Raw genomic sequence first — 17,029 nt, 5'->3', positions numbered from 1 at the left:
TTGTTGTAAATTAGTATGCAGAAAAACCAAAGCGTAGAAGCTTTCTGTCACCTGTGGATACGGCTAGGCTGGCTGCAGCTGCCAGAGTGGTATGAATGCTCCTGACTCTGCACCAGAAAGCAAATAAGAGTGTTTACTAAAATTTCAGATAATTTTGAACCACAGGAATCACAAGGTAGATTCCTGGAGGCCAGCAACACTCAGTTAGGGGTCTGTCACTGTTACAGTCTGGACCTGTTAAAGTTTTAGACTTGCTGATATCCTCAATCCAGCTGTGCAGTGGAAACAGAGCGGCTCCATTCAAAGTTTTTCTGAAACACATCTGCTTGTCACCCACTGTGGCATCTTCTGTACCTCAGCTATTGTTCGCCCTTTTATGTACAGAGAGGGTAAAACAGACAATATCCGGATGGAACTATCAGATGAGGATTTATTTTAAGTGTATGTCTCCGGGGTATGTAGGCCCTTAATTCCCAAGTTGTATCTAACAAAGTAATGGGTAGGGTGAAGTTAGTGAGGTAGTGGGGGACTCCCAGTGGTTGTTTGTAATCTGTGCTGTGTGTTGCATATTCCATTTATGTCGAGAAATCCTCCAGTTACACCTGTAGAAATACTCCTTTTTTTCATGGCTGACCTCCAGTCACAAGCTGAATGTACAGAAGTGATTTAATTTTTCTATACAGTGTTGGTTAATCCTCCTTCTGGATGAAGTCGGAGACGATAATCCTGTAATATTTACAGGAGATTAAAAAAAACATTGAATGCTGCTCGAATGTATGCAGAAGCCATTTATCAGGTTTTTAAAAAACATGTTAAACTGCATCTTTTTTACCTTATAGGTTTGTTGTTGTGTGACATGGGAGAAATGAACAGAATATGTCTTTTATTTAAATGTAACTTATTGGGGCAGTATTAGTATATTTGCATCTATGGGTGCGTGATTAATAAAAATAGAAAAGTCAGATGGACTGTTGTGGTTCCTTTTATGTTTCACATGACTGTGATTGTCACGATTTTGCAAGTCAGGAATGAAGTGGAATTAACCCAGAATTTTAGCTGTGTCTACTGTTCTGTATGGTATCCAGTAGGGGAACACTTTAAGGGTGGCTTCTTGGCAGCATATCTTAAGGATGTGTTTTTCATGACGTGGCTGGTGATCTGCTGTTGATAGCATTTTAGGCCTCTCACTTCTTCTTTTGCTCTACATTTGTCCAATTTACTTAAATTTGTAAGGACACACTTCATACCCTGCTGAGGTTTCAATCACCTTTTTGGTGCTAAACTAGTATTTAGTGGCTTTCAAACTGTTTTATCTTAAATATTTTTCCAATATTTTCACTGATTGAACCACAAAATATGTTTCTGTGACAGGCTGCTAATAAAAAAATGCCTGAAGATACAATTTAAAAATGGTCCTTAGTTATATTGTCTGTAACAAATAAAGACAAAAAAAACAAAAAAAACACATTCCCATGAATATTGTCAGGTATAAGGAGTCGACTAAAAAACAAGAAAAACAAAAGAGAAGCCAAGAAAGCCTCAAGAACTATTGCTCAAGACCTCTTGACTCGAGGAAAAATCAGAGAAAAGAAAAAGAGAACAAGAAAACACACCCTTCCTGTGAAAAACCCCCAGTGATTAATTTTCACTAAAAGGGTTCAAATGAGCTCGAAAGAATAATGCAACAAATAATATTTTACATTTTGTGAGTACAGCTCAACAAAAGCTTATTTTAAACGTGTGCAATGAGGTTGTGGTATTTTTGGCAGTGAATTTTATAAAAACATGGAGTGTCATTCCATTTATTTATATATCTTATAATATCTTAATGTAGATAAACTGCTTTAGGCTCAATCTAAGTTAAACCCATGTGAACTGCAGCCTCGGTCTCCTGTTTTTAACTAAGTGGTACCTGGTGTGGTCTTCTGCTGCCACAGACCATCTGCTTCGAGGTTTGATGTGGTCACAGATGCTCTTCTGCCGAAGAGTAAGTGTCTACAGCCATCTGAAAAACACGGTGGAGGCTCTGCCATGGCCACTATCTGGAAAATGACTGATTGGCAGCTGAATATATTCACACTGCGGTTCAATGAAAGCATACCTGGATTTAAACAACACACACACACAATGGGACACTGTCAGTCATGGATTGGCCTCCCCACAGCCTGAACCTCAGCATTACTAAATCTAAATGCTAAGCTAAAGAGCTTTAAGTGTCCTTCCAAAAGCCTGGAGAAATATTCCGGAAGACTTCTTAAAGAAATTAAAAGAAAACTGCCTCAGACAGTTTGGACTGTGTACAAGAATAACAGTCATCGTTCCAAATATTGATCGTTAAGCTTGTTAGAATTATACAAATTTTATTTTTGCCTGATATGCTGTTTTTTCACATTTCAATAAATCGCTGCACCTATTTCTCATTTCCCTGGTAAAATATAAAGACACGAGGGGTGACTCATGACATTTTGCACAGTGCCGTAAGAAAAACAGCTTATAGCAGGCTGCGAGCTGTTTTTGCATCGGTACTACAATAATAAAGTGTAAAATGTGTATTATTTCAATTAGCTTGATTTAACTGTAACTACAGGGGTCCAACAAACAATGGCGACGCATCATCACGCATCTGTTTTTAAGAACAGGCTCAAGACCCACCTTTTTAATTTAGCTTTTACTTAATGTTTATTTATTTTATGCTTATTTATTCTATCCGGTTATTCTATTATTAATTTAGGCTTTACCTAATATTTATTGATTTTATTCTTATTAATTTTTTAATCTTCTTACTCTATTTATATTTATATTGTATCCCGTTCTTATTTATTTTATCGTTTTACCCTGTACATATCCTATTGTGTCATGTCTCCAGTGTTTCCTCGGAGGGCGCTTTCTGCACCGGGGCTGTGATCGACCGTGGCTGCTGGGGCTCTGGGGGTCCTCTCAGCCTGGTTGGGGGGCTCCTTTGCCTCCCTCCTGCTGTGTGCCCAGCCTGGAGGCTGCGGTCTGTGATTGGCTCCCGGTGCAGACGGCTCCCTGTTATAGTGTTTCCTCACTTGGCACATGCGTACCCAGCCCAATTTTACTCTTTAAGTGTGCGTGTGTGTGTGTGTGTGTGTGGGGGGGGGGGGGGGGGGGGGGGGGGGTATGTGTGTATTCACATTGTTTATGTTAATGAGAGTGTGGGGAGTGAGTTGGAGGGTGGGGTGGAGTGGGCTGCTTTTAACCATGTAAAGCACTTTGTGCTACATTTTTTTTTGTATGAAAAGTGCTTTATAAATAAAGATTGATTGATTGATTGATTGATTGATATTGACGTCTTCGGAAGATTATTTCTCTCTCTCTCTTTCTCATTTTCTTCAGACACCGTGAAAACTACAGAAAACACAGTTTACAACGTAAATATCTCTGAAACCCATTAAAGTCTCTCATGTTAGTGTCAATAAACAGTCTCGAGCTAGCGGAACAGGAAAAATGCAACATAACGGATATTACTGAAAATATCCTCTTATCGCCAATATAAAACATTTATACAACATGATATATACAATATACTGTACATGAAAACCATTACCATGTGCGCTTCTTAGACCACATGCACAATAACATTACTGTTGTGGCTGTAGCTCTGTATCCATGCTAGTTCTGACCCACAATGCCATGGATGTGCTCTCAGCTAAACTCTGGTCACGTGACCATCACAAACTCTACCTCAAACAAACTTTACAGCACTTTACACTTTATAACACTTTTAACAAACCCTTCTTTTGTAATCACATATTTTAGACACGTTTTTAATCAATGCTAGCTACACTTTTGTTTTATCCAATCCATTTTTAACCCTTTCCAACAAATATATGAACTAAATGAAATGTGAATCTATCATAGAAACATATAAAACAAACACCTTCATTTTACAATAACAAATAAACAGAACAACTGTGTTTGCTAATTCTAGAAAATATCAAGTTTCCACATTAAACAGATGAAGAAAAATAGTGTTGTTGGGGAGGACTGTGCAACACATCAGTCCAAAACCTCCCACAGGGGGGTCAGATAACAGGTGACTGTGGGGGAAATAAAACACGATCCACATGGTTTTCATTCTCATCAAACGATTCAGTGACTCCTTGTGGTCTCTTGATGAAGGAAGAGATCCCTGCTATCAGGATAGAAATGTTTCCTGTGTTAAAAATGGTCAGTTCCCATTTACTTGTAATTATTCTTCCTGTGATGTGACCATGTCAAAAAAATGCCTTCACAGCATAAAAGACAATTTGCCACAAGATGTGGTTTACCATGAAATTAATTTTAGCCTAGGGTAGAAATCTTTTTGGTAAGAAGGATGTCCTGATATGGCGCACCCCGAGGGGGGGAAGAAGCATTTTCACTTCTCCTTTTAGTGAAAATGAATAAATACTCGATCGGTTTCTGTTTCTTGAAGAGTCTCCAAAATGGACAAGCTCATCTCTCTCTTTGGTGAGTTTTCTTCAGCTCATTTAATGAAAATGTACTTTTACATACTGACCTGATGTAACTGTCATTTAAACTTGATTATTTTCTCTTTCAGTTTTTTCAGCACTCTCACAGATTGTAGTGTCTCATGGTATGGACCAAATATTCTTTACAAATATACTTTCAATTTGCACAGATATTATTTTAGAAGTGATCTCAGGATTTACACTCATTACCAAAATAGATCCTTTAAACGTATTCTTCTTTTTTTCTGCAGTTCCCACTGAGACGTCTTTCAGAGCCAACATCGAGTTGGTGTCAGGACATTCAAGGATCTTCTCGGGGGAGAGAGCACACTTGAGATGCAGTATTCCTGATGTGCACAGGTCTAACTGGACCTACCTGTGGTTCAGGGGCTCTGAGGAGCTCTCACAGACTGGGGGGGAATTAAAACTGTGGAATACCAAAGTTCAAGAGAGCGGGAAATACTACTGCCAAGGAATAAGAAACACGAAGGTGGGAAAGATTCGCACCCAGCAAAGTGTCCCTGTGGAGCTCAAGGTGGACGGTAAGATCTGTTTGTCTGCATGAAAGAAATAAAATTGCTTTGCACGTTAGGCTTCTTTCTTCCTGTGTAATCCTAACACTGGAGCATTGAACATCTATAAGCTTCTTTTCAACTTTAGGTTTTCTTTGCAGCTCATCTAAGACATGCTGTGAGTGATGGCAGCACTTCTTAATACAGCCTGCAACTTATACTGTGACTTTCTAGGGTTTAACATATAAATCTTCTATAATTCTACTTAAAATGTCAATTTGGTACAACAAGGACTTGTTTTGTTTGGGGTTTTTTGTACTTATGTGGTATCTTTTCCCCACCTTATGTTATAACTAGACAGTATATCAGGGGTGCAGGCTGTATTATAGAGTACCTTAACCTCCCCTTCTTGCATTGTAGCATTACGCATTATTGTTAGATGTTGTTACATTAAATGTTAGGAAATTAGTGAATTTCTCCCATTGCTTTACTAATGTAAGATTGGAAGTTATTCAGAGGTAACTCTGTGGTGTTTCCGTAGGTGGCTGGGCGATTCTGCAAGTCCCACGACATCCTCAACTTGTCGGGAGCACATTGGAGGTGACATGTCGTGTCAGAGGGAACCCCCGACTTGAAGAGATTATTTTGTACAAAGATGGCGTTGAAGTAATGAGACAAAACGGTCACGAGCCAGATTTCTATCTGACCAACTTGAGCCTTGAGGACCTAGGAGTATATTCTTGCAGGGCTTCCTGGGATGTGAGGAGACAAACACTCTCTGTCATTTCTGCTGGTGCTCATGTACAGATCTTAGGTGAGATTACACAGAATTGTGTGTTCTTATCTTAGGTGTGGTGTAGTTAAAGGAATGACAGCATGCTTTGAGAGATGTGCTAATCTAGATAGTGTTCTTATAAGTGATCCATTTTTACACCTAGTGCTAAACTTGGTGTGTATAGACCTTCTCCTTTAATGCTGAGCAAGAAAGCCCATATTTCCCACAATGTTAAGTTATTCCTGTTAGTACAATTGAACATAAATATTCTTAGCCTCATGACCTACCACTTGTTTTTTTCTTAAATTAAATCAATGTCTTCTGTCACAGAGGTTCTGTCACAGCCAATTTTGGAGATCATCCCCAACTATGATACTCAGCTAAAGAGGATGAAGCTCATTTGCCATGTGCAGTACAACGCCCCTGCTCCTGCCCCTCCGATAGACTTCTATTTCTACAAAAATAACAGGCGACTGGGACCTGCAACCTCTGACAACTATAATGTAGTGAAACAGACTCCAGGGCTGTACAGCTGCAAGGCCAGGGTGCCTCAGTTGGGCCTCTCGAAGTCCAGTGAACCCAAAAACTTTGGACAAATAAGAGGTATTTAAATTTTAATTTACCCCAGCATTTGTTCTACACCGATAAGCCCCAAAGTTCCTAATGGATTGCTAAAAATGTGATACTTTGTGTGTAATAGTTGCACAGCCTCAGAGGCCATCTCATCTCTGACCCAACAGAACCTGAGAAGATGCCACCTCTTCATCCTGGACAAAGGCCAGTATTTCGCCTTGCTTCAGCCACAGATGACTTCCCACCTGCTGCTGCTTCATTACCAACCTCCCCTAACCTCTCCTCTCACCAGCCGATCCAGTTCACTCCAGTAAAGAGCACACCATCACAAGCGCCTCCACTGACTTCACAAGCAGTCCCAACCAGTTTGCTGACTACAGACCAGGATTTTGACTCAGCTACAACTCAAGATCAGGCAAATCCATTTGAGGAATCCGATGACATGTCTGGGGACTCTGCAGATTCTCTTTGATAACTTAGCATACATTACACACAATCTCTCTACTAATCACGCTGAGTCATTGTCACACTTCTGTATTTAACTGTGCAATTTTTCATCTTTTGTATTTGTACTTTGTACAACTAAAAATCTCATATATGAGGTCCTGCACCTGAAATTCTGATATCTCCAGTTAACAAACATCAAGCGCTGTACCAGAATTGTTGGAAATATCTAACACATACATGTTAAAGTCAAATAAAGCATTTCACAAAATGTTATGTACTGCTGGATTTTATTTTCTGTGAACACAATTTCTTTTTACTGCTCCATATTTGAGCAGAACTTCTTATATATTACAATCACTGGTTTAATAAGACACAGGGGTGCAGTCATTTTTTGACAGGTTTACATTAAGATTAATGATGCAGCTATCAGTGGTGACTATTTTGAACACATTTGTCTTTTCTATTGATCGCTTTTTGCATACATGTTCACACAGCTTAGGTCATTATGGGTGAAAACAACTAAAAAGGAAGCAGCAGTTAAATCGTGAGAAAAAAGTAGGACCCAAAACGAAGGAGCTTTTTTTTTCGTTTCATGCAAATGAGGCAAGGGTGACACTGGGTCAGGGCATTGACTTGAAGGTTAACTGAAGGAATCAGTAGAGGAACACAGTAATCTTGCTGACAAATAGATAAACAGCACTGATCATATTTTTGTGCTTTATCTTTTGCGTTGGTAGCTGAATAATAAACTTCTGCACGATCTCTCACTTACTGCTGCTACTTTTAATTAGGATGCGTTAACATAAGGAGGCACTGCATGTGCACAAAAATGTTGGATAAATTATACATTTTTTATGCTAAATATTGAACTTTTACACTTTTATCATTTAAAAAAACTTTCTTCTGTCTGGATAACAGGAGATTAGTTTATGATCTTTTACTACTTGTGAACGCCATCTTCCAATAATTACCTCAGGGGTATTTCTTGGGATGCTTTACTCACTGTGTTTTGTGAATTGGACTGTATTTAACCATTATATTTAATTAGGGTGGTGTCAATCAAAACTTTGGAGCACTACTCTGCAGCAGCATTATTGTGTGGCGAGTACTATCCCTTCTTAAGAAGAGGCTAGGCAATAATAGAAGACGTGCAGACCAGCATGTACACTAGCACCACCAGTATTCAGACTTTGTGATAGTAAACACAAAGTGTGCATCACGGCTTGTCTGAGTAAAGCAGAAATCCAGAGAAGATGCTGTCGTCCTCACTGCTGGCATACGCTCCATTCCAGTCTCTGAGCGTCTCCATCCACACCTGATCGCCTGCAGCCAACCGCAGCACCACCAGAGTGGAGGCCTGGTCGATGTCTTGACCGTACAGAGAATCCCGTGTCCTCACTCTCCGTGACCCGTTCACCACCAGCGTGGCTCGCAGCGGCTGATTGCGCACGGTGATGTGGAAGGAGAAGACATAAACTCCAGGGTAGACACATGTAAAGCTGTTGGAAGTTATGTTGAAGTGGTTCTCTTCATTGTAGAAGACTTTGTCGAAGCGGATCGGGAAGCCTGAAGGAGGGAAAGACTTTCTCGGAGAGATACCTACGCTGAAGGCAGAGTGTTTCTGGGGAACCCCTGATCCAGAACCCTTAGCACCTTTGAATCCACGAAAACCCCGCTCACCTCTCATCCCAGGGTAACCTCTTTCCCCTCTCGGTCCTGGAATCCCTCTTATACCTTGTGGTCCTTCTAGCCCCCTCACCCCTGGTTCTCCTTGTGGTCCAGGAGCTCCCGGATCCCCTCGGACACCTATAGGGCCTGGGGAGCCATGCTTGCCATTCTGTCCTGGAATTCCCATCGCTCCTGGGATTCCAGGAGCTCCAGGTTCACCTGGTTCACCTTTGTGTCCTTTCTCTCCATATGAGGCACACTCCCCTCTATCCCCCTTATCTCCTTTTGGTCCATGTACTGTAGCCACTCCTGGAGGCCCAGCTGGCCCCTCTTTTCCAGGTTCTCCTTTCTCACCAGCAGTCCCATTCTTGCCAGGTTCTCCTTTCTGCCCTTTTTCTCCTTTGAGACCTTGCAGTCCTACTTCACCCTTTTCCCCTTTGTAGCCAACATCACCTGTAAGGTAAGGAAAACTGTGTAAAAATAAATGAAGTCAGGTAACAATGAAAAATATAGCCATGAGATTTTTATACCTTTTGGTCCTGGTTTTCCTGGAATGCCTAGTGGCCCACTTGGCCCACTGTTTCCTCTGTCACCTTTGTCCCCTAGAAAATTTGCGAAATACAAATATATTAATTATATTTAAAATATAAATTTATTTTAAAAGAAATTCTCTTAGATGAGGAAAGACAATATATAGATAAATCAACCACTTCATTAGGTATGCCTGAATGCCTGTTAACACAGATATGTAATCAGCCAATCATGTGACAGCATCCTAATGCATTTGGGAATGTAGATGTGCTCAAGAATAGCTGCTGAAGTTCAAGCTGAGCATCAGAATGGGGGAAAAAGTGATTTAAGGGACTTTGAACATGGTCGTTATTGCCAGACAAGCTGGTCAGAGTATCTGCAGATCTGCTGGGATTTCCCCACAAAATCTCTAAGATTTACAGAGAAAAAAAAAAGAGAAAATTTCCAGTGAGCAGAAGTTTTCTATGTGAAAAAGTCTTGTCAGTGGTTAGAGGATAATGACCAAGCTGAGTGGATGGAAGGCAACAGTAACTCACAGTAACAGTACCTAAATAATCACTCCTTGTAAGCGCCATTTATAGTTACTTCATGTTCTTATTTGAGGTAACTTGCTTCATGCACATTCTAAAATTTGATGTTTGAAAATAATGTATATTGTTATTATTTCAGTTTATTTTGAAAAATGTCAACAGGATCTTGTGCTTTATTGTAAAAGGTTTATGTGGAAAATAAACTAAACGGCTGAGCCACACGATGGTTTTACTCGTCGTTGCAAACCAATCAACGCGTAAAAACTGTCGCTTGTCCGTCAGCAGTGTGGTTATTTTAAATATAAGAGAAAGAGAACTCTAACAAATTAATATAGCCACTACACTCCTTACAAAAAAGATATGCACAAGAGCATCTCTGAACACATCAAACCTTTAAGCAGGAGACTACACAAGTGGCACTACTGGCAGCTAAAAACAGGAAACTACAATTTGAATAGGATTTCCAAAATTGGTCAACAGAAAGTTAAAAAAATGTTGCCTGGTCTGATGAGTCACAAGTTTCGAAACGAGCTGTTTTAGAAGATCAGAATTTGGCACAAACAACATAAAACATAACAGCACGACTCTGTCCTGCCTTGTATCAATGGTTCAGGTTGATGTGATGGTGCGGGGGATAGTTTCTTGGCATACTAAAGTCTCCTTAGTACCAAATGAGCAACGTTTAAACACCGAAACCTACCTGAGTGTTGTTGCTGATCACGTCCATCCCTATTCTCTCCTGACTGCTTTCAGCAGGATTACAAATCATGTCACAAAACTCAAATCATCCCAAACTGCTTTCTAGAACCTGACATTCAGTCATGTTCAAGAAATCTGCAGTAACTGTGTGATGCTGTCTTGTCAACATGGACCAAAATCTCTGAGAAATGTTTCAAGCACATTGTTGAATCTATGACATGAAGAATAAAGACAGTTCTGAAGGCAAAAGGAGATCCAACCCAAATTACCAGTACGGTCTTCTGCTGCTGTGGAACATTTACTTCGAGGTTTGATGTGTTGTGAATTCAGAGAAGCTCTTCTGAATACCTTGGTTGTTACAAGTGGTTATTTGGGTTACTCTCACACATGTGGCACTAATAAGTACACCATGCTTAGTCACTTAATCCTTTTGTCCCCATTCTGATGCTCAGTTTGAACTTCAGCAGGTGTCTTGACTATGTCTACATACCTAAATAATAAAGTAGCCAGTGAGTAAATAACATAATACAATATATCATTTTAATAAGTAATTTTTAAGTGTGTACCTTTTTCTCCCTTTAAGCCAATAGGGCCACTGATGCCAGGTGGCCCAGGTAAACCAGCTGCTCCTGTAAGGCCTTTTTCTCCAGGTGCCCCTGAGTAAAATAAGTGTGAGTGGAAAATCTGAAGCCAAACAAACCAAACAATAATTAATAACATTAAAACATATCAGTGAGTCTATACCTGTCAGGCCTCTTTCTCCTTTCAGGCCCCTGGGCCCTCTCTCCGGTGGGCAGCATTCACAAAAGTTAAAGTAACACTCGTTGTAATCCAGAGTGTAGTTCTCAGGACCAACACCAGGTGGCCCGGTGCCGTCAGGGTAGTGCTGTGGAAAGACATGACTTGGGTTGGTGGTCCTCACTGGGTTGGGCGGGGGATGGGGCTTCACAGGATTTGCAGTTGGGACTATTTTAAGAGTCTTGGGCACGCTGGTGGTTACAGGGCTGTGGACCGTGATCTGAGGGACGGGTTTCTTGGTGTACTGGTACTTTGGCTTCGGAGTAGTCTTAGCTTCAGTGTAGTACACCACAATGAGAGCAACCGCAACTACAGCCACAAGAGTCGACTGGCAGGAAATAATCCTCATGGTTGTCGGGGATCTGAGAGTGCATCGAGACGTTATTCTGATATTTGTCAGACTTTGTTTAATCTTCCATATAATTAAACTTTAAACAAATAAGAAGTTTAAAAAAAGCACATGCTAGCACTTAGGGTTGCCAACCGTCCCTTAAAAAAACGGAATCGTCCCGTATTTAGAAACAAAAGTTCACGTCCCGTATTGAGCTAATAAGGGACGCACTTTGTCCCGTAATACAGTGAGAATCAAAAGTAGTCTATAAATGTTAATGGAATTAACGCTTTGTTTGAAAACATAATTCCCAGCCCCTCTCCTGCTTTGTGACCAATGAGCTGACAGCACACTTATGACAATTCGAGTATGACAAGTCAGATTACCGCTCATCTCATTGGTTGAGGAAAGGTCGCTTACTGAGAAAATACCGGAAGACAACCGATGACCACAACAACAAGCATGGCCAACAGGGAAACAAACGCCGACACTGCGGTGCAAGTCTCGGACGGCACACTGTGCGTCCATAAAATGAAAGTTATAACAGAAAATCTGTCACTCTCTCTCTCTCCCTCTCCGTCTTTCACTCACACAGACACACCGCCACCATCAACTTTGCTAAATTGCTAATGAAAAACATTGATCAGGCAGCTGTGATTGAGCAGCAATGTAAATCCAACTATTTTCACGGTTGTTGTGGTCGTGATAATTTTGTGATGCCACATGGAAAAGGCTCGGATGAGCTTTCCAAAGTTCTACAAGTTGTGCCTCCATCGCTTGTGTCCAGATCACACGCTGCACAGCTGTGCTGCAACGTCTTTTTCACCGACGTTTACGTGTTTGCGCGTGAGCAGCTGCGGTGACACCCTCACGAGCGATTGATGATCGGGAGCTGGTCGTGAGGTGTTAATCGCTTCTCGTTACCCCACGTATACTACACGACGCACGATGAAGGCCAAAATCGGGCCGATCACCAAATCGGTCGCACGACTCAAAAATCGGCTCAAAATGGGCCAAAAATCGCACAGTGTAAGCCCAGCGTTAGAGCAGCAATGTTTGTTCGCTCAGAGAAAGAAAAAAAAAAAGGCTGCAAAAGTACAGGGAGGAATGGGAAAAGGAAAACACCTGGCTGGAAAAGTGCACTATAAAGCGCACTGCACTGTGTGCTGGCGCACTTTTTCCATAGGCATGCTTCTATTGGTGGGCACATGAAGAACATGAGGGGCGTGAAAGCTCGGGGAACCCTTTACCAATTTTTTGTCCGCCAGGCCATGGCAGAAGCAGATATGGTATGTAAACACTGGTTTGTTTTTTTAAAACCCTCTGGTTAAGGTTAATATGGGCATGTGCAGTGGATATCAGCGCTATGTGGCCAGAAGTGTGATAATATAACTTATTTTGTGTAATAAACAACTGCAAGGATAGATGATTACAACAAATAGATCACTAATACATAAAAGTAATACATAGATGAATAATGATGATGAGTTAAGATGCGTAATCATGGGAACAAGCGGGTTTACAAACAGGAGCAGCTGATTAGCTTTAGAAAAGCTGAAATAATACCTCAACTGAAGCCAACTGTACTAAATGCACTAAATGTGCACTGTTACAAGAATATTTTTCGTTCTATTGTTTTCTATTAATTTATATAATTTTAAGTTAAGCAGGACAGAGTTCTTTTAAAGAAAGATTTACTTATATTCTCAAAAGTTAAGCATGACAGGCTTCTGTTTAAGAAAGAGACCTGTTTTACTGTGTTAATGTTGTTATTTGTGAGCTAAAAATAAATGGCTAAATGATCATTTGTTTCCCATATGGTCATATCACAAAGAATATGCATCTGCTTAAATCAAATTCAAGTCAAATGGTTAAAAAATAATTTCACACACAAAAAAAGAGCTACCACACTGGGAAGGGTGAAGACAACTGGGTTGCCCAGCCCTGGCCATGAGGTGTCCCTTATTTATTTTTCAGGGAGTTGGCAACCCTACTAGCACTTCACTCACAAACGTAGAACAGACTGTACCTCTCAAATTTCTATTGTTTCCATGCATCTATTCCATGTTTATGTTTTCCTCTTTCCTTTTCTGTATTTTAACTTTTCCTAAAATGCCAGTCACAGGTTAGCTCTACTTTTTATTTATTTATTTATTTATTGCTGCAGTCTGATATTCAGTCAATACTGGTTTCTGTTAGTTAGTCAGTTATTTCAGATTTGTTTGAACAAAGCTGGAATCACACTATCAATTTCAGTAATCTACACACAAGCAAAAATATCAAATAAACTTGTACTCTCACTAGTTTAAACTAGGTGACTTAAAAGCTTCTGAGTATATTTGTTCAACCAAGTTATAAGCACTTACCCAGTTATGCATAAGTGTTATGGTCATTTATCCTCTCTAGCAGTGTCTTGGAGGCTGCACCAGGAGCTTCAGGTCCCTCTGATATCTCTGCCAGGCGTGAGTAAAGGGCCATCTCCTCCAATGAGGGGGTTTTGCTGGAAGCATAGGGGGAGGTCTGAAATCTCACTATGGTGGGCTGGAGCCAACCCAAGGAGAACCACTGTGCTGTGGCCTATTCTCTGTACCCCTGTTGTGTAGAAAGGTGCTTTTGTGACACGGGATACATCATCCGCCGGGAGCACTCTCTCGCTGCTAGCTAGCAAGGAGCAAAGGCCATGGGGCAGTAGTTCACCTGATATGGGAGGCATTCCTCCAAGCAGCCCACCTACTACCCAGGCTCTTAATGGGACAAAGCCAAGCAAGGAGGAATCTCTGACACTGGCTTTTAGAGCGGCCACTTTTGGAGACTGCACTGCATGTATGCATGTGTGACACTTTGTATGCACAAAGCTGCAAGTATATTTTCTTGCATGATCTTGTACTTTGACCTGTGGCAAAAAATCACGACAATTAATTAAACTGGCTTAACACTAGATCTGAAAACTGGCACGTAGCACAGAGAGCTCAGTATTTACAATCTAACCGTACTTGGTGAACATCCAGGGGAAAGCTTTAGCTTTTAACAAGCACTCATAATCACTCAGCAGCAGCTAAACCTGAGCTGTTTGTCAAAAGAACCAGCTTATCTCCTTAAATCGATGCACTTGCAATGCTTGCCCGATCACTGGGACTGACTTTTTTAGCACATGAACCCTCAGGTCAGCTGACGGAGACATTTGTTAACTATGATTCAAACTGTGCAGCTGGACAATGATTCATTCTTGTGGTGTAACAAGAGAGCATCAGGTTTTTGTAGAAAAGTGATTTTCTGGTAGCTGTGCAGTCGAAACTCTCGACTTGCCATTGACAATGAATGTTTGAGAAGCGGACATGCCTCAGTTGCTGAAGACCTCATGTCCTCAGAGAGATCCATGACCGGCTGTGAGTGAGCAGGAAAGACGGGAAATGAAATTTGGGAAATGGAGAGCACTGATGGCAGGATTGAGGGATGAAGAGCACGCTATTAAAAATTAGACGATTGGGTGTATTTAAACCATTTAATCTTATTACGTAAACCTTTTTCCATGTCTTGACCTACATTTACATGCTCTTCATCTCCATCTTTCCCAGCAGCTCAGGTAATGGCCCAACCGGCCCTTCTATAAAAGGCAAGTAGATGGAGTGTAAGATACGCAGTTGATTCCTGCGAGAGAGAGGGGTTCCTCTGGGGTTCTCCTTGCCTGACCTCAACAACATCGTCTCTCAGCTCTATTCAGACCACACACAACAGCGGCGGTCATTTTACAGCGCCCAGCTGGTCACAGAGGACCCAGACGCTGCTCACCTGCTGGTTCTTTTAACAGCCTCCATCTTCCGTCCATGCCCTTATCCGCCATCCACATACACTATGGAGAAAGGGATCACAAAGAGTTAACTTACTCACACCGGTGCAGCAGAGCAGAGAGAGCACCAAAGATGACCTGAATGGACGGAGGAGTATTGCCTTACATTAACTCTATTCATGTAAAAGAGGCGGTCAAGCTGCAGTGAATGTGTGAAATAAGTTTGGAGAGACAGAGACCTGTTTAGCAATCAGCCGCTCTGACCCCGGCATGCTCACGGGTACAATCAATGCCATAAATTTTATTTTTTTTTGTTCTTATCGAAGGCAATCTAGACCCTGCAGAATTAGCAGCTAATGACCTTGGCAGGAGGTATACTGGCAGTGAAGACACAGCTCATATGGCCAGAGCACAATTAAACACTTTCTCCTGCCACACTTTCCCTGACAAGCCCCTCTAATGTTCGGTTTCTAATGCATTAGACGGTGGTTGTGGAAACACGATAGCCTTCATCACAGCAGTTTGTGGTGAAAGCTACATTTCTTTCAATCTGCTGGTTTTTACAGATATTTCATATGTTTTGATGAACGCTGATGTTTTATTTATGCAAGAGATGGGAGGTGATAAAAAATTACATAATTTGGGGTTGGTAGTGAATTAGTGTTAAGAGTTAAATAAGGTTGTTTTTCAGATGTTTACTATTTAAAATGAGTTTGTGGGATTCATTTAAAGAGTTGCAACCTAAAGTACATTTTGAGAAATGGGTGTCCAAATATTATTAGTACTTTTAAAATGTCCGTTGTACACTAACTAGACACTTTATTAGTTACAGCTTTCAAGCACCAGATTGGACACTTTTGTGTTTTCTTAAATGTCTTAATTTGTGACACAGATTCATCAAGATCCCTGAAACATTCCTCTGAGAGTGGCACGACAGCATCGCAGAGTTGCTGCACATCCGTGATGTGAATCTCCTGTCCCAACACATCTCAAAGGTGCTCTACTGGATCGAGATCTGGTGACTGCGCAGGCCATTTGATTGCAGTGATTTCATTGTTGTGTTCAAGAAACCAGTTTGAAGTGATTTGAGTTTTGGGACATGGTGGAAACAGCTGTCCGTGTATACACTGTCATCATAAAGGGATGGATGTAATCAGCAACAATACAACAAGATGCTCAGTTGGAACTTTGGGTCCCAAAGTGTGCCAAGACAATAACAATACCCCCCCCCCCCCCCCCACACACACACACACACACACACACACACCAGCAGCAGCTAAAAACGTTGATAAAGGACTGAACGGACCCGTTCTTTCATGTTGCTGTTTTCTGACCCAAAATTGAGATTCAGAGCAGACAACCCTTTTCTAATCTTCTGTCTTCCAATTTTGGAGAGCTTGTGTGAATTGGAGCCTCAGTTTCCTGTTATTAGCTGACAGAAGTGGCACCTGGTGGGGTCTTCTGCTGCTGCTTTAAGATGTGAGATGTTGTCATTCAGAGAGGCTCTTCTGTATACATTTGTTGTAATTAGTGGTTATTTGAGTTACTGTTGCTTTCCTATCAGCTTAAAGTAAGCTGACTTTCCTTCTCTGACCTGTGAAATCAACGAGGCATTTCCACACAACATTTTCTCTGCTGCTATGTGATTGGCTGATTAGATATTTTAGCCAACAAGCAGTTGAACAGGCGTACCTAAGCTACAGCTGACTGCACAGAAAAACAATCTACATTCCTCCGGTGAATGGCAACAAAAACACTTAAAGCCCGACAGCTTCACAGAGATCGGAAGACCGGATGAAGGGACTTCAGTTCTGCATTCACCTGCCCATAAACCTTTGGAGGATTACTAGATTTTCAGACCATTTTCAGTCTTTATGTTGTGAATTTTATATTTAACTATAAT

At 41.1% G+C, this 17,029-nt stretch overlaps 2 protein-coding genes across 5 annotated transcripts; one reads left to right on the top strand and one right to left on the bottom strand.

Moving 5' to 3' along the window:
* The first annotated feature begins 4,423 nt into the window (after positions 1-4,423).
* LOC308401224 (low affinity immunoglobulin gamma Fc region receptor III-B-like) lies at positions 4,424-7,020 on the top strand. 2 transcript variants are annotated; one of them, XM_080889358.1, is made up of 6 exons: positions 4,424-4,473; positions 4,565-4,600; positions 4,727-5,017; positions 5,529-5,801; positions 6,093-6,365; positions 6,503-7,020. In XM_080889358.1, exons 1-6 carry the CDS (start codon positions 4,449-4,451, stop codon positions 6,805-6,807), a joined length of 1,203 nt encoding a protein of 400 aa, XP_080745484.1. In that variant the 5' UTR covers positions 4,424-4,448; the 3' UTR covers positions 6,808-7,020. The 2 variants fall into 2 exon arrangements, with proteins under 2 accessions (XP_080745484.1, XP_080745485.1); XM_080889359.1 differs by having other exon boundaries at positions 6,463-6,645.
* A 50-nt stretch (positions 7,021-7,070) lies between these two features.
* On the bottom strand, positions 7,071-15,975 carry otol1b (otolin 1b). Of its 3 annotated transcripts, none has more exons than XM_080889357.1 (5): positions 13,706-15,975; positions 10,955-11,096; positions 10,777-10,866; positions 8,981-9,052; positions 7,071-8,903 (listed from the first exon to the last, which is right to left on the bottom strand). In XM_080889357.1, exons 1-5 carry the CDS (start codon positions 13,730-13,732, stop codon positions 7,999-8,001), a joined length of 1,236 nt encoding a protein of 411 aa, XP_080745483.1. In that variant the 5' UTR covers positions 13,733-15,975; the 3' UTR covers positions 7,071-7,998. The 3 variants fall into 3 exon arrangements, with proteins under 3 accessions (XP_080745483.1, XP_080745482.1, XP_080745481.1); XM_080889356.1 differs by having other exon boundaries at positions 8,981-9,043; positions 10,955-11,370; positions 13,706-15,973; XM_080889355.1 differs by having other exon boundaries at positions 10,955-11,370; positions 13,706-15,972.
* Between the last annotated feature and the right edge of the window lie 1,054 nt (positions 15,976-17,029).

This window comes from Rhamphochromis sp. 'chilingali' (assembly GCF_963969265.1).
Source record: "Rhamphochromis sp. 'chilingali' genome assembly, chromosome: 8".
In the NCBI taxonomy this organism is placed as follows: domain Eukaryota; kingdom Metazoa; phylum Chordata; class Actinopteri; order Cichliformes; family Cichlidae; genus Rhamphochromis; species Rhamphochromis sp. 'chilingali'.
Note: the sequence above shows the minus strand (reverse complement) of the source record. Positions and strands in the feature narration are given on the sequence as shown.

Coding starts and splice junctions, on each gene's coding strand:
- LOC308401224 (XM_080889358.1), top strand. CDS start 4,449: ATGGACAAGCTCATCTCTCTCTTTG. Junction 4,474..4,564: donor CAAGCTCATCTCTCTCTTTG/GTGAGTTTTCTT, acceptor TTTCTCTTTCAG/TTTTTTCAGCACTCTCACAG. Junction 5,802..6,092: donor TGCTCATGTACAGATCTTAG/GTGAGATTACAC, acceptor CTTCTGTCACAG/AGGTTCTGTCACAGCCAATT.
- otol1b (XM_080889355.1), bottom strand. CDS start 11,357: ATGAGGATTATTTCCTGCCAGTCGACTCTTGTGGCTGTAGTTGCGGTT. Junction 9,053..10,776: donor TGGCTTAAAGGGAGAAAAAG/GTACACACTTAA, acceptor CAAATTTTCTAG/GGGACAAAGGTGACAGAGGA. Junction 8,904..8,980: donor AGGAAAACCAGGACCAAAAG/GTATAAAAATCT, acceptor CTTACCTTACAG/GTGATGTTGGCTACAAAGGG.